The sequence below is a fragment of the Rattus rattus genome, chromosome 10 (assembly GCF_011064425.1).
Source record: "Rattus rattus isolate New Zealand chromosome 10, Rrattus_CSIRO_v1, whole genome shotgun sequence".
Lineage (NCBI taxonomy): Eukaryota > Metazoa > Chordata > Mammalia > Rodentia > Muridae > Rattus > Rattus rattus.
Window position 1 is genome coordinate 59,975,816 of NC_046163.1, and position 26,773 is coordinate 60,002,588.

At 44.6% G+C, this 26,773-nt stretch overlaps 1 protein-coding gene across 1 annotated transcript in view; it reads left to right on the forward strand.

The window, feature by feature from the left end:
- Dnah14 (dynein axonemal heavy chain 14) overlaps positions 1–26,773 on the forward strand; it is a 221,151-nt gene that overhangs the window by 47,130 nt on the left and 147,248 nt on the right. Inside the window, exons 22-32 of the mRNA XM_032914677.1 lie at positions 733–854; positions 4,030–4,201; positions 5,930–6,034; positions 6,129–6,247; positions 6,853–6,927; positions 9,195–9,282; positions 13,689–13,942; positions 21,169–21,400; positions 21,822–21,875; positions 23,665–23,810; positions 25,425–25,493. Of these exons, the coding sequence (XP_032770568.1) occupies positions 733–854; positions 4,030–4,201; positions 5,930–6,034; positions 6,129–6,247; positions 6,853–6,927; positions 9,195–9,282; positions 13,689–13,942; positions 21,169–21,400; positions 21,822–21,875; positions 23,665–23,810; positions 25,425–25,493 (1,436 nt within the window). The remainder of the gene's footprint in view (positions 1–732; positions 855–4,029; positions 4,202–5,929; positions 6,035–6,128; positions 6,248–6,852; positions 6,928–9,194; positions 9,283–13,688; positions 13,943–21,168; positions 21,401–21,821; positions 21,876–23,664; positions 23,811–25,424; positions 25,494–26,773) is intronic.

Genomic DNA, 26,773 nt, shown 5'->3' on the forward strand with positions numbered 1-26,773 from the left:
TCAGTCAATCGATGGCATTTATATTTTATCAGTTATACGTTCATGCAATATGGAAGCAAGTACAGAATAATAAAGGAGGCCGGGGAATTCCAAAAGGCAAAGATGAGTGAGTTAAAAGTGAGTCTTTCTGAGGGATCAGTGGGGAGGGGCTAACCCACAGGTTTGTAGATAAGCAATGTGTTTATTGTCGCTTTTAGCCACTTTCTGACTATTTTTAAAAATGTAATAGTTAGAAAAAAGATCTAGACTATGGAATTTTCCAAATAAAGCCTACTAGGCAGGATGGTTGTACACTCCTTCAATCCCAGTCTTCTGAAGCAGAGGTAGGCAGGCTCAGAGAGAGATTATCTTCATCCGTACACACGTACAGACAGACTCAATGTAGATATTGGAATAGCACATCACCAAACACCCGCTCATCGTCCCATGACAGAAATTGTTCAATGGATCGTTCATGTTAATTTTATAATCTGTGCATGTTACATACGTTAATTTTAGGTATGTGTGCAAGTCTTGCCTAAAGACTTGTCTGTCGTGTGACCTAGGGGAAAACTGGATAAACGGGACATCTGAAAACTTTGCAAAGCCAGCTTTGTCCTCATTCCATTGATTCCTTACCAGGAGTTTTGTGTCAATGGTTACTGATTGCCTCACCTCAGTTTCTATTATGTGATTGTCATGGAGTAATTGCTTGTGTTTTAATTGTTATTGTGGATTTCCCCTGTTTTGTAGCATCTTGTGAATGAATGGAATCAAAACTTGACCCTCTTCTCTCAGACCATTGACGAATGGATGACCTGTCAAAGAAATTGGCTTTCTCTTGAACCAGTCTTTCAGTCTTTAGAAATACAGAAGTAAGAAAAATAAACCATGTACATATGGGTAAAAAAAAATACATGGGGAATTAACTCCTATAATCGTCTAGAAATGATATCTTCAACGAATGAGCGTGAGCTGTGGTTTGAATGTGAAATGTCCCCTATGGGTCATGGTTTTGAATATTTGACCTTAAGCTATCTGTGTTACATAGGAAGACTGGGGAACCTAGGGAGATATAAAGCCTCACAGGAGGAAACGGATCATTGAGTGTGAGCCTTGGGGTTTCATAGCCTGTGGAACATTCTCTTTTCTGCTTCCTGACTGTGGATGCAATCTGCCATGCCTTCCTATCCTGGTGCAATACAGCACACCAACACACACACACACACATGCACACACACACACACACACACACACACACACATATACACACACACACACACACACACACACACACACACACACACACACACACACACACACACACACACACACACACACACACACACACACACACACACACACACACACACACACACACACACACACATACACACACACACACACACACACACACACACACACACATACACACACACACACACACACACACACACACACACACACACACACACACACACACATACACACACACACACACACACACACACACACACATACACACACACACACACAACACACACACACACACACACACACACACACACACACACACACACACACACACACACACACAGACTCTAGGTCAAAGAAACCCTTTCTTCCTTACTTGCTTTTAGTCACACATTTTGTCCCAGCAATAGGAAAGTGGCCAGAGCACTATAGACACCCACAAGGATGGCTCTGCTAGACCTCCATTGCCAGGGCAATGACTTCCTTGTCAGTACTTCTTAAGGTGCTTAGTCTTGAGAGGACTCAGTGGGGACAAATGAGCTATCCAGGCAGAATGTAATGGACTGAGAGTAAATCCTAGACGCCGTTCTGACATGAGTTGGGACGATATGCAGTTGTAAGGCCGGTTGAGTTGTAGGAAACCACAGCCGTCAGGTTAATTACTCTGAACCTTATGTTAGGGACAAAGGTGAGCTGCCGGAAGTTACGGGTGAGAACTGTTTATGTGGATGTAGTGCTTTATAGGGACCGAGACTTACTTTTGCTACACATGCACAGTTCTTATTGGGTGAATGCTTGGTACTTGTCTGTTAACTCACAGTTACGCTTCTGACCTGTACAGTCCAGTTGTTCTGACACCCCTCCAGGGTAAACCCACACGCCTAAAGAACGTACCCTTTATGGTTACCACAACTTTAACCTTTAAATTCAGACTATAAAACTACTTTTTACTAAAGTTTTTTTATTAGTAAAGAGACCAGATAGTTATTCTTTTACCAAATTTGCTAACTTAGGAAAGGAGTCTTTAGTTAGGAGATGATGAGGCGTCTTTACTCATGAGGTGTAGAAAGAAAGAAAGAAATGGACTCAGTAATAAACCTGTAACAAATGAAGGGTGAGATCCAATACCATTGGAAGAGAAGTAGAGGTTCATCAAAGAGGGGGAGTTCCAAAGAGAATCAGTGAGAGTCACGAATCCTGGGTGGGCTGCTTTAGAACCTTCCAGAGAGACAGGAAGGGCACTTATCATAACATAGGTATAGGGATTCAAGTGTCTTCCATGATATTTCCACTGAGTTACAGGAACACTTAACACCATCACCCAAAGTGAAGAGCAGGAAAATGGCGGAAGGTTGTCTGGAGAGTTTGACGTATCACCTTGAAGTAGGGGGATAGGAAAAAATGAAGTTCTCCTCCCTGGAGACATCTGAAGACAAAAATACCAAGTCAGACAATGGCGACAGGTGTTTCCAAACTGGGGCAATCTGCAAATATCCTTAACCCATATATCAGTTAGCAAAACCAAACAAACAAACAAAACACCCTAAAGAGTGCCACTTATAATTGCAGATTGAAAATTGGTTGTGTGAGGTCAGCTGGAAAGAGCCAGGTAGAGGACGCTCCTGCTGAGGGGACGCTCCTGCTGAGGGGATGCCCTGACTTTTGTCCATAGACACCTCCCATTCCAGAGGGCAACAAGAGACAAAAGGACTCCAGGTGATAGTAGCTGAGTGGAAGGAAGACTTGGGCTTCCTCTGACTTCTCCACCTCAATTTCCAGGCCAGGGAGAGATGGGAAGTCCAAGTGAGCAGAAAGTAAATACAATACAACTCTTGAAAATATCCCCTCATTCAACTCCAACAGCAATGGGAATAGACTCAGATATTAGTGGTTCGTGCCTTTGTATGGGTTTGGATTCTTTTATCCAATGGGTAAAATAGTGATTATTCCATAAAGAAAAAATTCTATAAGGTAGGTGGCATTTGCCTTCATTTCCTTAGCATCTAAGATTGGGTAACCATCTTCAGAGCTTGGATTTTACTGTATGCACTGGGATATATGGATAATCCTGCTTTTAAGCTGAATGTCTCCTGCCTTCACATCCAAGCGTGTCCCCTTAAAGCCCAAATGCTAGAGTGACCCCAGAGTTTCCCCCGACTTCCACTGCAGCTCCTTTTATAGGCTAGCTTTCAACTGTGACTTAATACCCAATTTAATCAATATGTAAACTAGAAAAGTTTGTTTGGGCTGCAGCTTGGATGGTTTCAACTCATGTTTGCTTGACTGGTTGCCTTGGACACGTGGCAGGGCCAGAATATCACAGTAAGAGCAGACGACAGGCCCTTTTTCCTCATGGTACTATGGCTAGGAGCAGAGATGTGGGAGGAAAGGGCTGGAGTTTCCATATCTCCTCCAGGTCACACCCCAGTGCCCTACGTTCATCCTAGTAAGGCCCATCTCCGAAACGTTCTACCTCCTCTCTAGTCTCAGGGGCTGGGGACACACAGGCTTTTAGGAGATGTTCACGATCCAGACTGTAACATCTTTAAGGTGCAGACAGCTTTTATTTAATTTATACCAAATTTTTATACATGTATTTTCTGTTCAGTTAGATCTTTATAAATGATAATTGTATGTTTAATCCACCCTTGTTTTCTTAGAATATATGCTGCCTATACATAATAGAGATAAATGCCCAGCCAAGTCAAGTAAAGCATACAAGAATTGTCTTTTAAACTCAACAATATTGTAGATATTAATCGTAACCTTTACTCACATTTAATTTTATTTTTAAAGACAGCTGGCGGCAGAGACAAAAATTTTCTCCCAGGTGCTTCTCACGTGGAGAGAAATAATGTCTCGAGTACTGAACAAACTAAATGCCCTGCATATAACCATCACCACGGGAATCCTGGACAGTCTGAAAACTTGCAACGGACATCTTGAGAGCATCAAGAAAAGTCTCGAGGTGAACAATGGCACCCGAGGACAGCAGGACTCTGATAACAGCAGCAACTTCCAGGAGGGTAGATTTCCCTCGTTGCTGTCCCAGTCGGCAGTTGTTCTAACTGTCACGGCCATTTATTTATTTATTTATTTATTTATTTATTTATTTATTTATTTATTTATTTATTGGTTTAATGGAAGTGCTACCAAAGGGGGGAAAAATGGTCTGCTTAATCCAATAGCTTTCAAGCAAAGGACCGAGCCCTCACATAGACCCACATAAGTCCTTTGAGTTTAAGCAAGCGTCACGCTGAATGAGGTGGTGGGTTTGCTGTGCCAGAACTGGCACAGAGGGAGAACTTCATACCTAAGGAAGAGCGAGGACGCTATCATCCCTGTTAAGTTGCTAAGTGCAGCTGGAGTGAATGCCTTGAGATTTGTGAGTCAGAGGGCACCTGACCTGGGGTACAATCCCGTATCCGTGGTTTTCCCTCTCTGGTTTTCCCTCTCGGGTTTTCTATCACTCGTGGTCAATTCTGATTTAAAGACATTAAATAGAAAATTCTAGAAATGATTGACAAGTCTTAGACTTAGGACCTATCTAGGAAGTGACAGACGCTCACCCCATCCTGTTCAGGGCTCATCCTCTGGGCAGGTGGGCCTGCCTCATGCATGCGTCCCGCATAGTAAACAGTTCGTCGCTCCTCACCACGTGAGCACCAAGTCTCACAGTGCCGGTCTCCCAGAAAGGTAAAAGGTTCCCAGGCTCGCAGAAGAGCCTTTTCTAGAGATGACTGCCGCTTCTGTATGTGGGTCTTGGTGGAGAGTTGTCCCCACTAAAGAGCAAGTGGTTGTATATCAAACAGCCCCAAAGCATGGTGGGTAAAGAGGAGCGCCGAGCTGGAACTTCAGAGGTTTCGATATTAAGGACAGGATGCGGACTGAAAGGGGAAAATACAAGGCCGCTTAGGAATAGAAGAAAAGTGAAATCACCAAAGGCTTTGGAAGTGCCCTGTAACATAAAAACCGACTGCCCCCAAAAGATTCCGTGGGGATCAAATGGCAGCATGAGAGGAGACCGAGAGATACGTAGAGACCTTGTCTAGGAGCTAGGAGCTAGCAAAAGATGAAGAGGGAGTCCCGTGCTCTTATACTGAGAGAAATTTCACCGAAAGAGGAGACCTGCCCTAACAGAGACTGAGGAAGGATGGGGAAGGATGCAGAAAAGGATACCTTAGGCCGGCCTACAATGACAGCCCTGCCTGTCACTAACAAAAGATGAGACTGGAAAGACAAGCTATGGTCCATCCTGGATAAGAGATGCAAGGAACCGGGTAGAGCTGAATATAGTCCAGAATGATGTGTTCTCCGTGGGGTGACTTCTCAGACAGGGAACAGAGAGGAAAGAAAGCGGCAAGCATGGGAGGGAGTCCTGGTAGGCAGTGTCTGTGCCCTGTCAGGGTGCCGGAGTGCCCTGTCAGGGTGCTGGCACACGTGTGACAAGACGTGTGGCACACGTGTAGCTAAGCAGAACTCTGGCTAGGTTATTCCTTTGTTGTTAGGTCACTTCTGTGTTCAGTTCCCTTTATTTCACCTTTGCCTTACCTAGAAGTACTTTGGCTTTCGTGGAGCATGGATTGTAATTTTGGCCGGATTGCGTGTGCACTTTAGTACTGTAGGTCAGGTAAGGATGTGGTCCTAAGGTGGTTGGGCATGTGTTCTCAGCTGTCTGTCTTTTGGCTTTGGACAGGAATACCTTGAACTTAAAAGGATGAATTTCCCGAGATTTTACTTCCTCAGCAACGATGAACTTCTTGATATTCTAGCTAACAGCAGAGATCCCGAATCCGTGCAGGTAACAGCAGCCTTGTCCTCTCGAGCGGCATTGTCCCCATACTCTGTCAGGGCGTACTGTTCTGTTCAACCAACACGAGCCTTCTGCTTTGCAGCCTCACCTTGTGAAATGTTTTGAAAATGTAAGACACGTGCTACTGTGGAAACAGGGCATCGGCCCTCCCTCTGTGAAGATGCTCATCTCTGCTGAAGGGGAAGGCCTGGTGCTGCCCAAGTACGAGGAGCGCTCTGCGACCAAACGCTCATCCTGGGCACTAATTCACACTGGCTTTTGTCCCACATGAATCTAACTTTTCAGAGAGAATGGACGTTCCCTGTCTTGGGGATATTGGCATTGTTCTGGCCTGGGTTTCACTATGGTGGCTTCTTAGGCAAATGCAACAAGCCCAGGCCTTCTGTCACAGGGATCCTGTTTAGTGGCCTCAGAAAGGGTCCTCCAGTACTTGGCTCCTGATACAAGTTTTGTTGAGAAAAAGCACCCTGTGCCCAAGCCTTCCTACCCAACAAAGTCCCAGCCCAATTTAGGTATTTAAAATAATCATGAAAAAAAACAAAAATACCTTATAATTCAATTCATCTCTCATGCATTCAGTTTTATGTAGAAGATTTTATGCTGATTTTTGACAGAATTCCCTAAAGCTATGTGGTTTTTTTCCTATGGTTTTTCCAAGTTAAAAATCAGTAAAAACCAGAAGATGCGTTCTTGGCCCCATAAGTACATATGTGTGTTGAGAACTTAATTTACAAGTTTCACAAATAAATGAAATGTTACTATCTGTAATATTACAGTAATTTTTATAACTTTCTAACAAATTACAGGAAAATCCGTGTAAGAACCGCTATAGAACAGTGGATGGTAAATGTAGAAAAAAGCATGTTCGATGTGCTAAAGAAGTAAGTCCAGGGTTTACACCCGAGTGTACGTGTGTGTGCGAGCATGTGTGTGTGTGAGACAGGGGGGGGTGTACATCCCGAGTGTGTGCATGTGTGTGTGTGCAAGCATGTGTGTGAGAGAGACAGAGAGAGGGTGTACATCCCAAGTGTGTGCGCGTGTGTGTGTGTGCGTGCATATGTGTGTGTGTATGTGTGTGTGTGTGAGACAGAGAGAGAGAGGGTTTACACCCCGAGTATACGTGTGTGTGCGAGCATGTGTGTGTGTGAGACAGGGGGTGTACATCCCCAAAGTGTGTGTGTGTGCGTGTGTGTGTGTGTGTGTGTGTGTGTGTGTGTGTGTGTGTGTGTATGCAGGGGCAAATGAAGTATTCAGAGAAGCATGCAGAGTGGACTTTAATAGAGCATGACATATGACGTGAGTGATAGAGAATCTCACTGTTTCTGAAGTGCAAATACCACAAACACTGCTCTGGTCAGGTGTGGGGGAGGGGCACAATGCTAGACAATACCGGAACTCAAGCCAACTCCAGCCTGCTTGCGGAAGACCTCAGGCTCACTCCTCTGTCTTTCTGTACCACACTTACTCAGGTTGCTGACTCAGTTTAGACCTGGAGGTGAGAGGTATCCTGAAGACAGACCGGCCTTGTACACATTAGGCAGCTGTGGGCAGAGTGACAGTCCTCACTTAGTGTATGCAATATTCTCCTTTTTGTACTTAGTCTGTTACTGCCATCCACTTACAGGGAGGAAAGTAGCCCAGAATATAAACTTTTAGAAGGAACTCGACTGGAAAAATTCAGCCACATTTCTAATTTTTATTAAAAGCTTCTTTGACACAATATATTTTATCAGCTCTTTCCCTCCCGGCCCCTCCCATCTCCTCTTCACCTCCCTCCTCCATCCCTCCTCCCAGCTTCCCTTCACCTCCCCCCTCCATCCCTCCCTCCCAGCTCCCCTCCCTCCCTCCCTCCCAGCTCCCTCCACCTCCATCCCTCCTCCCAGCTCCCTCCACCTCCATCCCTCCCTCCCAGCTCCCCTCCACCTCCCTCCCTCCCAGCTCCCTCCACCTCCATCCCTCCCTCCCAGCTCCCTCCACCTCCCCTCCCTCCCAGCTCCCCCCACCCATCCCCTCCCTCCCAGCTCCCCTCCACCTCCCCTCCCTCCCAGCTCCCCTCCACCTCCCCCCCTCCCAGCTCCCCTCCACCTCCATCCCATCCCTCCCTCCCAGCTCCCCTCCACCTCCCTCCCTCCCAGCTCCCCCTCCCTCCCTCCCTCCCAGCTCCCCTCCCCTCCCCTCCCTCCCAGCTTCCCTTCACCTCCCTCCCTCCATCCCTCCCCTCCCAGCTCCCTCCACCTCCATCCCTCCCTCCCAGCTCCCCTCCACCTCCCCCCTCCCAGCTCCCTCCACCTCCCTCCACCTCCTCCCTCCCCTCCCAGCTCCCTCCACCTCCCTCCTCCATCCCTCCCTCCCAGCTCCCCCTCCACCTCCCCTCCCCTCCCAGCTCCCCTCCACCTCCATCCCTCCTTACCTCCATCCCTCCCTCCCAGCTCCCTCCACCTCCATCCCTCCCTCCCAGCTCCCTCCACCTCCTCCCTCCCAGCTCCCTCCACCTCCCTCCCTCCTTACCTCCCTCCCTCCCAGCTCCCTCCACCTCCCTCCCTCCATCCCTCCCCTCCCAGCTCCCCTCCACCTCCCTCCCTCCATCCCTCCCCTCCCAGCTCCCCTCTACCTCTCTCCCTCCTTACCTCCCTCCCTCCCAGCTCCCCTCCACCTCCCTCCCTCCCAGCTCCCCTCTACCTTCCTCCCTCCCAATGCCATCTTCTTCCTTCTAAGCCCAAGCTTTCTAGAACACAGCTGATTGTTAGCATTTTTATGACACAATTATGAAGGTATGACTTTCCCTTGCCTCTGCTTCTGTCTTGGGGTGATAGGTGACAGATGAGCCAGAAAGATGCCCCCTGTAAACTTTTTTGTGGACTAAGCATTTTTAGCTTCTTACCCTTGATAACATTGTATTCTAATCTAATAGACATCTCCTCTTAATATAATATATATATTATATTATATTATATTATATTATATTATATTATATTATATTTCTACTAAGCCAGGTGGAAGGTTTGCTGACAGGAAAAGAGCAGCTTAAAAACATGTATTATTCATAACACATGTTCAGATTAAAATACGAATGGTATTATTGCTTCATCATTAAATGGCATCATCACTGAGCCTGTATGGATAATATAAATGTATTTTTGGTTTATAGATTTATAACTCAAGGTATTGAAGACTGGAAATTTCATACTTTCTCTGACTGGGTCATGTCACATCCAGGGCAAGTGGTCCTCACTGTGGTGAGTTCTTGGCACCTTGAGTCACAAGGAGAAGATTTAGAGTATGGTTGCAGTGCTCAGGAAAAAATAAGGGAAATGAATTATTATGATGGGTACTGAAACAACCTGGTTATTTTGAAATATATTAAGATGGATATATTTATAGATACACAAATGATATCATAAATACAGTAAAATTATTACAGAAATATGCTGGTATTCCAGAATTCCTTCACTTTTTTAGAGTTTAAAAATCTTCAGATTATAATATGAAATTAAGATAACCTATAAATCATTTTTCTTAAAGGTATCAACTATATTACATTATAACACTTTTTTTATTGTTACCATTAAAAAGTTACTCCAGACTTGGTGACTTAACACTATTAAATTTGCCATTCTAAAGACATGTGTGTTGGGCGCCCTGACACCATCAAGGTGTCAGCAGGATCCAGTGGAGCTCTTGGAGGGAAGATGTAAATTCTGGCCTGCAGCAGCCCCTGGAGAGCAGGTCACCAGCTTACCTCAGCCGCTGGCTGCTTCTCCGTCTTAAGGCTGGTCATGGTGCATCTTCCCGACTTCCTTCTCCAGTCCTCACTCCCGCTCAGAGGCAGAAGCAAGTCTGCAGTTGTAAGGATTCACGCGACAGATAACCCACAGTAACCCCTCCATCTCAAGACTCCTAGTCACATCCCCCATCCTCACAGGCGCCGGGGTTAGGATGGGAATGGCTTTGTGGGAAGCCATTATTCTGTAAACCTGTTAGTGTGGCTATGATTGCTTTTCTCAAGGATAAAAGAGAGGAAGGCTGCAGTGGAGGGCCCAGTGGCTAAGCGCACTCCCTGCCTTGCAGAGGACCCAGGTTCAGTTCCCAAGCACCCACGTAATGGCTCGCCACCTCCTCTAACTGCAGTTCCATAAGACACGTCTCATAATGGCTCCTGCACACATGTGGCGTGCCTGTGCTCACGCAGGCACATGTCCTATGCGCAAAGAAAACCGAAACCGTCAGTTGGTCTGAGAAATTGTTGAACTCTCCCTTAGCAAAATGTATGAAATAAGGCAAAAGAGGGGTCCAAGGGGAGCGGCATTGAGTGGGGAGGGCGCTGGGGGGGAGGCAGGACAGGAAACAAGAGAGTAGCCACGGAAGTCGAGGAGAGGTCTTTCCACGTGTGTCTCTGATCTTTCAATGCTCACAAGAAAAGTGGGTGATCTTAGTCTGTCAGGCGCCTAGAGATCTGCGTCGTGCTTTGTGACATGAAATGTACCCCGTATCTGTGTTTGAGCACTTGGACCCAGCTAGAAGTGCTGGGCGCCTGCCTAGAGGAAGCCAGGGGTCCAGGGTGGGGCAGGCCTTAAGGTTTTGTAGCCCCGGCTGGCTCTGGTTCTTTGTTCTTTGTGTGAGAGCAAACAGCTTCATTTTCCTGATCCCACAGCTGAGAGCTGCTACCCTCCCCACACTGTGCCTTTTCCTGACACAGCAAACCACGAGCCAAGGTAAATCCTTAGGAAGTTTTTATCCCAACAGTGAGCAGTGTCACTGATGCAGTCTGAAACCGGATTGCTTGTCAGGTCACTTGGGTCCGTGTGAACACCAGAGGCTGGTTAACTGGGGAGATCTAGGTAGCAAGCCTGCGCCATAAGCAACTGTTATTAAATATTGCAGAAAGTATGTTTGACTTACAGCTCTCTTAGTTAAAAAGAAGTCCCCAGTTTTAAGTTGTCTGACCCATCCAATTCTCAAGTCTTCATTAAGGTCACCTAGGGCGGTAGACAGAAAGTTTGCTCTCCACGTAACTAAGTAAATGCCAGGTCTTAAAAGCTGGTATAGAGTGAGTCTATGAAGGAGACAGAATTACAGGAGGCTCTGTACACTTCTGTAGTTTGACAAATTCAAATAGTCCAGTGTGACGCAAGAGCAGCTCTTTGCCAGCTTAGTGGCCCATAAGCAGCAGCTGCCTTCTGCTCTCACAGTCCACTCTAGAGGGGACTTTAGTTTTACTCACTGAACGCACTCCTGCCCGAGTTCCCCGACCTCCATCACCCGTTGCCTGTTTCCCACCCCAGGGTGTAATTTATAGAATTGACCTCCGCATAGAGTTGTCTCTGAATAAAAAGATATTTTTGCAAGATGGGAAAATGAGACAGCACTACGTACTGTCCATGAAGAGATTTTTTTCTGTGTAGATTTGTCCATGCTATAACAATTAGTAATGTATGTTAAATATATAGTAAATACAGCTAATTCCTCTATCAGTAAATGTGTCACCATCCTAGAGTTGGTGGGGCCGTGGGAAATGGAGCCGACTGAAGGAGTGGGCTACAGTCTCTCACAACAGCCAGCTTTAGTCAGAGCTCCTCCTGTCCGCTATCTGGGAGGAGCATGAAAACACATTCCAAGGACAATCCAGTGATTTTTGAAGAAACAGGTTTCAACAGGTTGTTTCCTTGGAGTGTTTTCACGAGTACTTAGAGTTCTCACAGAACTGTATTCCTGGACCATGTTCCAAACTAAGTGTATCAGTAGAACTTTTTAAAAACTATGATCCACAGAGCTCCCTTCCTCAACACAGATCTTCTCACTTGAGGCTGTAACTCATGCACCACCGTCATCTCACGCCGTGCACAGTGGAATTCCTGACCATGTAGTCATTTTGCCTACAAGCTTCCCAAGCCTCAGTCTCTAGTCACTCACTGATCCCCGGATTATGAGCCTAGAACATCTTATTAGAGTTGGTTGCCAAGTAGTGTTCCCCAGGGAAGAGCAAAGCATTTGGTTGTCCAACATCAAATGGTCAGCCCTGAAAATAATACAAGTACTAGTATAGAGATTGAGCAGATCGGACTTGTGTGTGTGTGTGTGTGTGTGTGTGTGTGTGTGTGTGTGTGTGTGTGTTCCTAATGTGTATGTATATTCCTAGTGTGTGTATATATAGATATATTCTTAATGTTTATATATATTCGTAATGTGTATATATTACTAATATGTGTATGTATGTGTATGTTCTTAATATGTGTGTATGTGTGTGTGTATATATATATATTCCTAATGTGTATAGATGTCCCTGGGTGTGTGTGTATGTGTGTGTGTGTGTATGTGTGTGTGTATTTAAGTATTAACAATTAATGAAAATAGAAGAGACCATGAATTTGAAACAGAGCAAGGAGAAGTCTCTGGGAGGGTTTTGAGGGGGATAAGGAGGGTAATTACGTGATTGTATTATAAGCTCACAGAATTAAACAAATGTACTTTTAAAAGTTCACTTCTGCTACCTGCAGAAGAATGTTGATTAATGCCCCAGATTTCTACCATCTATCTCCTTAACCTTTCCCTGGAAAAAATATCACCACACTATGTATTTCCTCTGTGCAAATGATCCCCATTTACATAACTGTACAGCTCTATTTCTGCTTTTGAAATAAGTGCTTCAAATTCAGCACAGCTCAAAGTAAATCCATGAGGACCCTTTATCCAAACATGACCTTCTTCCAGAAGATACTATCTCAACAAGGGGCTGATTTACAAACTTGGAGCTTTGCTGATGATTTCCTTCCTTTAATGTCTACAGTCAGCCTGATTTTAACCTAGCCGGTCCACACAGCTCTCATCTGCCTGGGAAGAATGAATCTGACAGATGAATCAGATGTTAGAAGTTACATAATTTTTTTAAACTACAAATATTAACCATTTTGTGCTAGGAGTATTACACTAGTGTCTCACCGAGAAGACAACACTGATTTAATATGGCTTTTTTTCCTACCATTGTGAATGTGCTCAGGTTTTCATTTAATGACCATGTGTTAAGAATGTAAGATTAACTGTGAGGACTCCCTTGAAGAAGGATTGAGCCCTCAGTTGCCCTTCCCCTCATATGATGGAATGTTTCTGAGCATTCTTGGGGTGTGGGGGCGTGGCCTGGGGCGTGGGCGTGGCCTTGGGGCGTGGTCTTATACAGATAAGCATGGCTGGGCGGGAGGGCCATGTCATATTCAGAGGACGTTTTACGTGCAGCACGCCTCCCCGTCCTCTGGTTCTTGCATCATCCCCAACCCTTGGAGGGGGTGAGCACTCCACCATTTCTCCTGCACACGACCCTGATTGAATCCACTGGAACACACAGGCACACAAGGAAGAGGAGGGGCTTCAATAGGAAAGGAGTGGGTGCCGGGAAGTAAAATGACTTTAACTCATTCTGCATGCATATGAAGCCATCAAAACTAAAACAAATTTTAAAAACCTAAGATTTAGAAAACGTAAGTCGTAAGCATCAATCGAAACGCAGCCTTCGGCTTTTGAATGTACGTGTGCCTTGCTTCCCACACTGGTCACCCTCCACACCTACAACACTTAATTCATGGAGAAGAATACTAATTAAAATAAAATTATATGCCTCTATTGACGTGCACCTCCCTCCCCTTTCTTTCAGAGCCAGATTATGTTTTATAATGACTGTTTGAAAGCTTTCATGAGTTATAATCCAAGAGAAAAACTAGAGGCAGTCCACGCCCATGTGCTGCATCAACTGGATGACATTGCGGTGCTGGTCACGCAGAATACCAGCAACCTGCGCACAAAAACCATGCTGGCAGCAGCGCTGATCATCCACGTCCACTGCAGAGACATCCTGACCGATCTGCTAGTTAAAAACATCTTCAACATGCAGGACTTTGAGTGGTGCAGGTAAGTGGCCATTATGACTACCTTACACATCCTTATATATAGACCATTACGTTCTCTGCTTCAAACGTCATCTTGCAATCTGGTTTGCACTTCAAGAATTCATTGTTCCTCTAAACATGTGGTCATCCACCTGCTTCCTTGGCCCTTCCTCTCCTCAGTTCTGCTTCTCTGTGCCCTGTCTTTCTGCACTTACGACGCTATGCGTGTCCTGTCTGCTGTCACTGACCATGGAAACAGGTTTCAGCAGTAGTAATGAGAGGTCTCCCAGGTGCCTCTCTTTCTACCAATGAGCTACCAATGTGGAACAGACAAGGTAGAAGAAACTCACTGAAGAACATTTCTAGAACGGAGTGAGGAAGGATTACATACAGAAAGCTGCTACCTCTGCTGAGCGAGACTGAGCACAGGTCTCATGCACGAAATGAAGGTTTCCTGTGTCTGCCCATGGTTGTGTCCTCTCATGTAAGAGGTTGCAAGGTGGAAACGTACACATAGTTTTACGTTGCTTTTATCTTAAATTTTATTTTGACAACTGACTCAGGTTTTTTAATTTCTTCATAATCTTTTCAGCTATTCCAGAAGGGAATTAGAGGTGCAAATAAAGATGTATAAGCAAACAATTACATCACACTATCAACTGCAAATGTAGGGAGGGAAGAAACCACTCAAAGGTAGGGCCGAGAGGCTGTGCAAGGATGCTAGGAATTCTGGAATGTTTGGCCTTCTGTCTGGGGTTCAAAAGCAAAACAGCTCCAAACTGTTAAAGATGTGCACGGATTATTAGATTATTATAAGTTTGTACCTTATGGTTTCTAATATCAAATACAGTCCAGAGTAAATGTTACATTCCCTCTAATTTAATACTTTGATTTGTTTGCTTTACTATTTTCATACAATATCTATTTTAATTATATTCTTTCCCTTCCCCCAGATCCTCCCCAACTTCCCTACCCACCTAACTTTATGTTCTTTCCCTCACAAAAAAAAGCAAACGGCAAAACAAAAACAATAAGACAATAATAAGCAAAACAAAAAGCACAGAAAAGTACAGATTTCACTTCATGTTGACCACTCCTCCTGTGCACATGGGCACCCTGGGGTGTGGTTGATAAATACCCAGTGTGATTCCATTGGAGAAAGCTGGCTTTTCCCTTTCTTAGAGGTATCAGTCACAATCAGCTTCTTGGTTAGGGCTGGGACTTTGTGTCCACCTCCCCTTCTCGGTGCTGGGGTTTGGTCTGGTTTGAACCTGTGCAGGTCTCGTGCATGCTGTCCCAGCCTCTGTGAGTTCATGTGTGCATCAGTCCTGCAGTGTCTGGAAGGCACTGTTTCTCTAGAGTCATCCACCACCTCTGGTTCTTACTATCTTTCTACTTCCTCTCGTGCCTAGACCCCAAGCCTTGATGGGTGGGGGTGGGATAAAGAGATCCCACGTAGGGCTGAGTGATACCTAGTCTCTCGCTCTCCCGGTATACACTGTCCAGTTGCAAGCCTCTCTGTGAATCACCGTATACCCCAAGTAGAAATTTCTCCGGTGTGGTGAGCAGTATCTCTGTAGTTAGATGTAGCACCGGGGCTGTGCCCAAGTGTGGTATAACTGGATCCTGTTGTAGATCACTTTTCTGCCTTTTGATGAAACTTCACCCTGATTTCCATATTGGCTGTACCAGTTCAAACTCCCACCAGCCATGAATGTGTGTCCACTTCCCCACAGCCTCACCAGCACGTGCCGTCATTTTTTTTTTATTAACTTGAGTATTTCTTATATACATTTCGAGTGTTATTCCCTTTCCCGGTTTCCGGGCAAACATCCCCCTAACCCCTCCCCCTCCCCTTCTATATAGGTGTTCCCCTCCCCATCCTCCCCCCATTACTGCCCTCCCCCCAACAATCACGTTCACTGGGGGTTCAGTCTTAGCAGGACCCAGGGCTTCCCCTTCCACTGGTGCTCTTACTAAGATATTCATTGCTACCTATGAAGTCAGAGTCCAGGGTCAGTCCATATATAGTCTTTAGGTAGTACGTGCCGTCATTTATCGTCCATTCTGGTAGAGGTAAGATGAAGTCTCAGAGTAGTTTGAATTTGTATCCCCCCCCCCCCCGCCCATGGCTAGGGGTTTTGAACATCTTTACATGTCTCTCAGCTATTTGGGCATCGTCTTTTCACAACTCACAACTGGCTCTGTATCTCGTTTTTAAATGAGCTGTTTGGTCCCTTGATGTTAGGTTTTGTTCTTTGCACATCCTAGATACCCACTCTCAGTCAGATAGATAATTAGTAAAGTTCTTCCCATCCTGTTGGCTACTGCTTTGCTCAGATAACAGCATCCTCTGCCGCATAGAAGCTGTGTAGCTTCATGAGGTCTTATTTATTAACCATTGGCCTCATGTCTGTGCTGCCGGGTCCTGTTCAGAAAGTCCTGTGCCCACGAGCTCAGGTGAGGAGTGCCTGGCAGCCAGCTCCATCAGATTCCGGGTATCTGGCCCTGGTCCGCTGTGCAGGGTGACAGATAAGGATCTGTGTGGTTGTAATTCCACCTTCAGCCACACAGTGTGACCAGCGCCATTTATTCAGAATGCTATCTTTTTCTCCAGTCGGAATTTTGGCTTCTTTGTCTGTAGGTGTGGGGGCTTATGCTGGGTCTTCCAATTCTATTGTATTGATTAGTGTCTCTATGCCAGTATCTCCCTATTTTATTATGATAGCTCTGAGGCACAACATGAAATCTGGAATGGTGATGCTCCAGGAGGTCTGTAATTTCTCAGGATGGCTTCAGCCATGCTGGATTTTGGATTTCCAGATGAAGTCGAAGCTTATCTTGTTGTTGTCGTCGTCGTCGTCGTCGTCGTTGTCGTCATCGTTGTTGTTGACAATGTTTAAGTTTCTTTGAAGAATTGCGTTGGGATTTTTATGATGTTTGCAGTGAGCCTATAGATTTCTTTTATGATTCTATGCATAAAAATCTCTAAAGACTGCACCGGGAAACATCTACAGCCAATAAAGCACTTTCGGCAGAGTAGCAGGATACAAAACTAACTCACAAAATCAGGATAATAGTAGCTTCAAAAGGAGGGATTTGGAAATGTCCCTTCAGTTTTTATTTTGCAGAATAATTTGAGGGGTATCTGAGGGCTGCCTTTGGTAGGATAGCCATTTCACAATATTAATGGTGCTGATCGAGCTACGAGTACGGAAGGTCTAACTGATAACTGCTTCCATGTCTTAAGGTTCTTATTATACAAGTCTTTCACTTGCTTGGTGCAGTTATCTGGAGATATTGAGACTGTCATGAACAGTGTTGTGCTTGTTGTTGTAGTTGAGACTTGTTGTGAATGGTGTTGTGTTTGTTGTAGTTGAGACTGTTGTGAACGGTGTTGTGTTTGTTGTAGTTGAGACTGTTGTGAATGGTGTTGTGCTTGTTGTTGCAGTTGAGACTGTTGTGAATGGGGTTGTCCTTGTTGTAGTTGAGACTGTTGTGAACGCATTGTGTTTGTTTTTGTAGTTGTTCAGTGTTCTTTGCATCGTGTATTTATTACCTGTGCTCTCATTTATTTCATAGTAAGAACTTACTTTCAGCAATTTTGAAATGGAATGATATTTATCATGTTCTTCAGTGAAACTAAAAAAGAATTTTAAACCCTCTTATTTCTATTTAGATTTTGCATTCTTTCCTCATCGTTTCTCTATTTCTACACTCTTCTTTTTTTTCATTAATTTATTTACTTTACATACTGATTGGAGCTTGCCCTTCCTTCTCTCCTCCCAGTCCCTCCCTCTCACCTACTGTCTCCCTAATGTGCCCTCCCTTTCTCCTCAGAGAAGGAAGACCTCCCATGGATAACAACCTGCTATGGCATCTTAAGTTGAAGTGGGACTGGTTGCATCTCCTTCTATTGAGGTTTGACAAGGCCGTCCAGTTAGGGAAAGGGGGTCCAAAGGCAGGCAACAGAGTCAGACACAGTCCCTGCTCCTACTGTTAGAGGTCCCACATGAAGACCAAGCTATACATCTGTTACATATGTGTAGGGGGACTAGGTCCATCCCTTAGGTCTCTGGTTGGTGGTTCACTCTCTGAGGCCCTGTATGCCCAGGTTGGTTGATTCTGTAGGTTTTCTTGTGGTGTCCTTGACCACTCTCACTCTTTCAATCCCCACCACAAACACTGCCACAAGATTACCCAAGCTCAGCCTATGGTTTTGCTGTGGGTCTCTGTATCTGTTCTCATCAGCTGCCAAGTGAAGCCACTCAGAGGACTGTTATGCTAGCCTGTCTACAAATATAGGAGCATACTATTGACAGTGATGGGGTGGGCTCTCTCCCTTTCTCTCTCCATCTCCCTCTCCCTCTCCCCTCTCCGTCTCCCTTTCCATCTCTCTCTCCCTCTTCCTCTCCTTTCCTCCCTCTCTTTCTCTCTCTCTCCCTCTCCCTCTCCTTCTCTCTGTCTGTCTGTCTGTCTGTCTGTCTGTCTGTCTGTCTGTCATTGCATGGGACTTAAGTTGGGCCAGTCATCTGTAAATATATTCTTTAAAGTGGCAGTTTCTCTTTATCCCTGGCTAGCTCCCAAATGAATGAGACTCTTTCTCTCTCTCTCCTCTCCCTCTCCTTCTCTCATCTGTCTGTCTGTCTGTCTGTCTGTCTGTCTGTCTGTCATTGCATGGGACTTAAGTTGGGCCAGTCATCTGTAAATATATTCTTTAAAGTGGCAGTTTCTCTTTATCCCTGGCTAGCTCCCAAATGAATGAGACAAAGACTATAAGATTTATTTGATAAACTTTACAACACAATAACTGGGCAGTTAATAGTCTATTCTAAACTAATCTGGCTACCTCCTAGTCAAAATCTCTGAGACACTTGGAATTTAATATTGGTCTGGCTCTCTTGGCCTCAGGTATTCTTCCATACTGTCTCTCCCAGATTCCCTTCCTTGTGGAGAATCCTCTCTCTCTCTCTCTCTCTCTCTCTCTCTCTCTCTCTCTCTCTCTCTCTCTCTCTCTCTCTCTCTCCTCTCACTTTCTCTGGCTGGTGGAAGTCCAGTCCTATTATTTTCTTCTGCCCAGACATTGGCTGGGCCTTTTTTATTGACAAGTCAGAGAATAGGTGGGAAGAAATGTTTACACAAATTTAAGACAGGAGATCCTCGGAATAAGCAACGATGCCACATCGTCCTGCAACAAGACTTGGGGGCAAAGAAATTGGCATTTGAATAATAAAAGAATAATCTTTACACAGTGCACGATAGCATTGTGCCTACAGTGGTTGGTTGGCCATTTCCTCACTGCTCTGCCCCTCAGTAACCCTACACTTCTTACTGGCAGGAAAAATTGTGGGTCGAAGGTTTTGTGGCTGGGTTGGTGTCCCCATCGCTCCATCAGAAGTCTTGCCTGGTTACAGGAGTTGATTGTTACATGTTCCATATCCCCTACTCCAAGGGTCACCCTCATAGATTCCTGGGAGTCTCACCATTGTCTAGATTTCTAGCTTGACCCAGAGATTACTGCCCCACACACACACACACACACACACACACACACACACACACACACACACACACACACACACACACCAGCTCTCTCTCCCAGTTCCCTCCTTCCATACACCCCGGATGTCGATTTTACTTACTTCTCAGTTAGACTCAAGCATCCTCCCTTGGGCCCTACTTGTTAGCTTCTTTGGGTCAGTAGGTTGTAGCATGGGTAGCCTGTACTTTACAGCTAATATCCACTTATAAGTGAGTACATACCATGAATGTCCTGTTGGGTCTGGGTTATATTTTCTAGTTCTATCCATATGCCTGCAAATTTAATGGTGTCTTGGTTTTTATTAGCCGAATAGTGTTCCATTGTATAGATGTACCACATTCTCTTTATCCATTCTTCAGTTGAGGGACATCTAGGTTGTTTCCAGTCTCTGGCTATTACAGATAAAGCTGCTATGAACATAGCTGGGCAAGTGTCTTTGTGGGATGGTGGAGCATCTTTTGGGTATGTGCCCAGGAGTGGATAGCTGTGCCTTGAGGTAGAACTATTTCCAATTTTCTGAGAAACTGCCAAATTGATTTCCAAAGTGGTTGTACAAATGTGAAAGGTATTGTTTTCCTGATTTCTTTCTTAGTCCACTTGTCATTTATAGATAGGAAACTACTGGTTTTCACGTGTTAATTTTGTATCCTGATACTTTGCTGAAGGTATGTATCAGGTGTAGATGTTTCCTGGTGGGATCTTTAGGATCTTTGATGTACACAATCATCTGTAAATAAAGACTTCTTTTTTTACGTCTTCCTTTCCTGTTTGCAACCCTGTGATCTCCTTCCAGGGTCTTATTGCTCTAGCTAAGACCTCAAGCTCTGAGTTGAAAAGGTGAGGAAAGATTGGACAACCTTCCCTTGTTCCTGATTTTGGTGGAAATGCTTTGAATTTTTCTCCCTTTAGGACAGTGGTGGCTGTGGGCTTGATATAAATTTGCCTCATTAAGTTTAAGTGTGCTCTTTGTATTCTTAGCCTTTCTAGGACTTTTACCATGAAGAAGTGTTGGATTTTCACAAAGACTCTTCTGTAGCTAATGAGATGATGGTGATGGTGGTGGTGATGGTGATGGTGATGATGATGATGATGATGGTGATGATGATGGTGATGATGGTGGTGGTGGTGGTGATGATGGTGGTGGTGATGATGATGGTAGTGGTGGTGGTGGTGATGATATGGTGGTGGTGATGGTGATGGCGATGATGATGATGGTGATGGTGGTGATGTAGTCCCCTTATTTGATGGACTACATTTACTGATTTAGACATGCCACACTGTCCCTGTGTCTTCAGAACAAAGCCAACTTGATCATAGAGATGACACGTTCTGATGTGTTCTTGACTTTGGCTTGCAAGCATTTTTTTTTGAGAATTTTTGCATCTATGTTTATATAAGGGGTTATCAGTCTACAGTTTTCTTTATTGTTTAATCCAGGTATGGTTTTGCTATCAGAGTAATGGCAGCTTCATAAAAAGAATTTAGAAAAATGTCCCTTCAGTTTTATCTTGTGTAATAACTTGAAAAGTATTGGCATTAGTTCTTTGAATGTCTGGTAGTATTCTGCACCGAATCTTTCTGGGCCTGGGCTTTCTTTTTGGTTGGGAGATTTTTAATTACTGCTTCTTAGTATGAGGGTGTTAAAATGATGGTTTCCCTGTGGGAAAAACACTTTTGCTCAAATACTGCACGGGCATTGCTTCCAGGCATCTGCAGTACAAATGGAACGAAAAGCAGAAGCTGTGTTACGTCATCCAGGCAAACACCAGTTTTGTTTATGGCTATGAGTACTTGGGCTGTGCTCCGAGGCTGGTCATCACCCCCCTCACAGAACGGTGCTGGCTTTCCCTCTCTGAGGCGCTGTACTTCAACCTGGGAGGCTGCACCGCTGGGCCCGCAGGTACCGGAAAAACTGAGACTGTGAAGGACCTGTCGAAAGTAAGTAGCTTCTGTACCCAGAATTTCTGTCATACAGACTTTAAATCGTATCCGAAGTTTACACTATTCCTGCTGTTAAGATGTTCTTTCCTTCAGTTGATTAATGTTCATTAAGTGATACACCCCAACAACTAAACCTCAAATGCCTAATGTGGGAGAGGACTTGGGATCTCACTAAGCCAATTGTCTTTGAATTTACCCAGAATACTACTGTACGAGCTGATTGGTAGTGTGGGAGGAGGGGAGAAATAGTTTCTCACGATGGTCCGTTTTCCTTCCTAGACCTGGTATATAAATCACTTTTATACTATATTTTTTTTCTCAAAAGATACTAATAGAAACACTGTCTTACCCTGGCAGTCTAACTTTTCATGGAGTATTTTGTGGAGAACTATGCTAAAACAGTATTTTTGCTTCCCAGAGCTTTGGTAAACACTGCGTGGTCTTCAACTGTTTTGAAGATTTGGATTATAAGGTAATGTTTAAGCATATATACAAACAATGTGCATGTAAAGTAATTCATCGAGAAATGAAAAAACTTAGAAAAATATAAAATATGCATTGATAAGAGTATACATACTATTAGTTCTTTTAATGAGTAGAAAAATAGAAGCCTAGAACCTAGTTGAAAATTAAAATGTGTTAATTTGGGGTTGGGGATTTAGCTCAGTGGTAGAGCACTTGCCTACCAAGCTCAAGGCCCTGGGTTCGGTCCCCAGCTTTGAAAAAAAAAAAAGTGTTAATTTTCTTTAAATGGCTCAACTGAATTCCTTAAGTAATAATTCTTCATTTTTATGACAATGGGATTCTTTTTAAACAAAATCTTACATACCAAAGCATGAATGTGTGTGTGTGTGTGTGTGTGTGTGTGTGTGTGTGTGTGTGTGTGTGTAAAATTGAGGATATGTCTTTCTTACAAATTTAAGTTCTTACCCTGAACATTTACTTATTGAGAAGATAATTATTAAAGTCAAAGAAGTTACAATGATTAATACCAAAACAATTATAAAAATAATAATGATAATTGTCTAAGACAGGTCTAATAAATCTTGAAAGATTTTTATTGAAACTTGATGTCCCCTATGCACCTGCTATAAATTTAACTCAAAGTTTCCAAGGGATATAGTCTGGGGCTTTTGTTTCCTCCAGCTGAACTAAGCCCCCTCATGGTAAGCAAGTGCTGTAAAATGGGGCCACATCCCTGCATCCCCAACTCTGTGGCCTCTTTTACGTGTTGATTAGAGCTCCGACCTTCCTGAGATGAAATCTGATTTTCTGTGTGCGCGTGCACACACACACACACACACACACACACACACACACACACACACACACACCCCGCCCCCTGGAAGGGTTGTGGTCCTTTAGCATCAGTCACAGCCATAGAGATTTCTGTGTGGACCAATCACAAAGTCACCTTTTCAGTATCAGTCAGAGCAGTTCCTCTGCCAGTCTGTCAGGGTAAGCGCTCCCCTCTGGCCTCAGTGGACATTGTTACAGATAGGGGTCACAATGACTTGTGATGATAGAAAAAATCTGGCCCAAACTTCTAAACGTGGCCCCGTGCAATTAGGAGCTGGGGCAATCAGCTGCGGCTGTGTTGTAGTTTTCTCAAAGGACCCATGCAGTCCTCAAGACATCTGGGGTGGGGCGAACTGAAGAGTCCTTTTACTGCAGGCAGAGCTGGAATAGCAAAAGAGAGCTCAACAGGTGCCAACAGAGTCAAAGTGTCCAGAAAAATGAATATCAGAGGAGTGCTTACAATAAGATCTTTAAAATGTTATCTTTCACACCAATAGGGTTTTTAACAGACTGCAACTGTTTCAATAACCCCGCTAAGCTCCTGGGAACCACGTGTTACCTTCTTCCCCCACCTCCCTATCCCTTAAAACCCCACCACTGGCCTCACCTGTAGCCCAAGATAAGCCACAAGGAACCTGCCTGCTCCTGCTTCTGACACTTGACTCCCATCTGCTGCAAAAGTGGTCATAAAGACCTCAGCCCGGTGCCGCTCTAAGTCCTAAACAGCTTTGCGCAGTTAGCGGTCAGCTGCACCTGCTGTGACCCTGGAAAACAGGAGTTCGCTATTCAGTGTAAGCTTTCAAAAGAAACCGCTGTGAACTGAGTCTGAGCAACTACGAAACTTTGTATGGAGTGAGAAATGCAAGGGACATCTCCTTGGTTTGGGTAAGATGAGAAGAACACGCACAGTTTAGTATGCAGTTCCCCTGTAGTTTCTGTAATCAGCCCTTCTTCTTTTTAAGATAATTGGGAAATTATTCTTCGGGTTGGTGCAGTCAGGAGCTTGGTGCTGTTTTGATGAATTCAACCGAATCGATATAGAAGTCCTCTCCGTCATTGCCTCCCAGATCCTGATGATCAAGGATGCCAAAGACAGCTATTCTGTCAGGTATTCATTTACTGGTTTAATTTTCAGGCTTACTTAGTGTTCCGTGCTTTTCTTAAGTAAGTGCTGGGCTCTGGTGGTGGTTTTGTTTAGCACATAGCGAAATGAATGACGCCTGCCTTCTCTGTATGTTCCTCCTGAAAGGGGGAAAATATATGTTTCCAGGATGAAAAATATATTTCCTCTGGCAAACTCTGTGTGTGTGTGTGTGTGTGTGTGTGTGTGTGTGTGTGTGTGATCTCAATGCCTATAAAAGAATCCGCCCTGCGTTCACACTTTGGAGCTGTCAGGAGCCCCCAGAAGTGGATGCAGATAAATTCTAGTTAGCATTTTTTCTATCTTAGAATCTTTCGGCATACGATATTACACTTAAATAGAATAAAAGTTAAGGATATATATTTTTTCTTTAATTCTTCATGGATTTTTTTAAAATTCCAAACCCATTTAAAAACAAAAGTACTGTCTACATTCCCGGAGCCTCCTGTCTCACCATTCTAGATTGAGGTGCTTTTTGAAAAACCACAATAGGGGTTGGGGATTTAGCTCAGTGGTAGAGCACTTGCCTAGCAAGCACAAGGCCCTGGGTTCGGTCCCCAGCTCCGAAAAAAAAAAAAAAAAAAAAAAAAAAACCACAATAAAATATGTTATGGTTACTGATGTTTATTATTAACAATAATCAAGTTTTCTCTTCAGATGCATTCATTCAGGAGCTTGCACACCTTGATTGGGGGATACATATGGATCTTTAGTAATGTAGTATGTCTGACCCCTACTGACGGTGCTAACTTGTGGCTTTACTTGGATGGATTTCGTCGATAGATTCCAGGGCTTATGGATCTGTGGTTAGAGATGGAGCACAGAAAGGCACATCTTACCACCCTTACCTCTGCAAAGTGTTAGGCCCAGGGACTGTCCTGGTTTTATCCTGGTCCCTCTGCCACACATGCCTTAACTACCCTCTTCAGTAGGAAATAGCTCCAGAGAGTCTTGCCACTCTTTGGCAGAGCATCTGCTTCTCAGTTGCCCAAATATTATTTTTTTAATTTTTGAGATTGTATCCACTATTGCTTTCTGTCTGTTTTGCCTATTTATGTGTCTGTGCGCCACAGTCATTGACTACCCTCAAACTGAAGTCCCAGACTATTGTGAGCCACCATGTAGGGGCTGGGAACCAACCTGGGTCTGTAGGAAGCAGCCTGCGCTGAGCCATCTCCCCAGTGTGTTTTAACTGGAGAAAGGGAGGCTGAAAGTGGGCACTGTTCCCAGCAGGAACTCCATGCTATGCTCACAGTTCTGGTGAGTCTCCCAGGCCCAGGGCAGTGAGTGAGGTCTTCCCAGGGTCTCTTCCCTGTGTGAATCCATTCATCTGCAGATGCCTTCCAGCACCAGTTCCAAAACCTTCTCAGACATCTTTAGACACAATCCACTATACCTGCAGAGCTCAACTATGGCTCCAATAAGCAGCCACCTCCTCCTGTCTGGGCATTGTTGTTTTAAGTATGTTTTGTTTGGATTTAAATGCAATGCAGCCCTAAGAGCATCCCCTGATTCGTTAGAGTTTGGATATCCTTGGGCCTAGAGGAGTGACCTTAGTGATGGATGCCTCACTGCCTTTAGGTTCCTGCTGGATGGTAGAGAAGTACGGATCAATATGTCATGCGCGGTGCTGATCACCGTAAATCCTGGGTAAGTATTGGATGCCTCATGGGGGAGACATAGATCAAATCCCTTTCTCAAGTCCTACCTGTGGGTGTGGTTGTTTTATTCACCCTCCAGAATCTTCTTTTTAAATGTGAGTATAGAATGAGGAGAGGATCTGGGAGAGGGTTAGGGTAAAGGGAGGGAGTGTGATCAGAAACAATGTATGGAATTCTCAAAGAATGAGAGTTTTAAAACTTCAGTTCAGACTGCCACTCACTCCCATGGCCATCTCTCCTGTCCCTCCCCAAACCTGACCCTGACTCCCCTTTCCCTCCCCACATACTCTCCCCCCCCCAGCTCCCTCCTCCATCTGCCTCCTGTAACTATTTTATTCCCCCTTCTAACTGCTACTCAAGCATCCTTGTTTGGGCCTCCCTTCTTGCTTAGCTTCTTTGGGTGTGTGGCTTGTACCATGAATATCCTGCACTTCACGGCTAATATCCACTTACGAGTGAATTCATACCATGCGTATCCTTTTTAATGACCTCATTCCTTTGGGTTACCTCACTCAGGATGATGTTCTCAAGTTCCATCCATTTCCCTGCAAAATTTATGATGCCTTCGTTTTTAATAGACGAATAGTGGGTACTTCATGGTATAGGTGTGTGCCCCATTTTCTTTATCCATTCTTTAGCTGACGGACATCTAGGTTTGTTTCCAGTTTCTGGCTATTCTGAATAAAGCTGCTGTGAGCATAGTTGAGCAGGTGTCCCTGTGGTATGGTAGGGCATCTTTGGGGTACATCCCCAGAGTGGTATAATACCCAGTCGATGGTTTTAGAGCAAGTTTATGCCCAGCCATCTTAGGATACCTCACCCAGCGAGGGCTGTCTCCAGCAGCCGACTTTGGACATTTCTTTAAGTGCTTCTCAATGTTTAGCTCTGTGCCCCGTTTTTAAATTAGGTCATTTGGATTGCTGGCTTCTAATTTCTTGAGTTCTTTATATATTTTGAATATTAGCCCTCCGTTGGATGTAGGGTCGGTGACAATCCTTTCCCAATCTGTAGGCTGCCCTTTTGTCCCATTGACCGTCTCCTGTACCTTACAGAAGCTTTTTGGTTTCATGAGGACCTATTTATCAATTGTTGACCTTAGAGCCTGAGCCATTGATGTTCTGTTCTGAAAGCTGTCTCCTGTACCAGTGAGTTCAAGGCTATTCCCCACTTTCTGTTCTATTAGGATTAATGTATCCAGTTTTATGTTGAAGTCTTCGATCCACTTGGACTTTAGTACAGGGTGAGAGACGTGGATCTCTTTGCATTCCT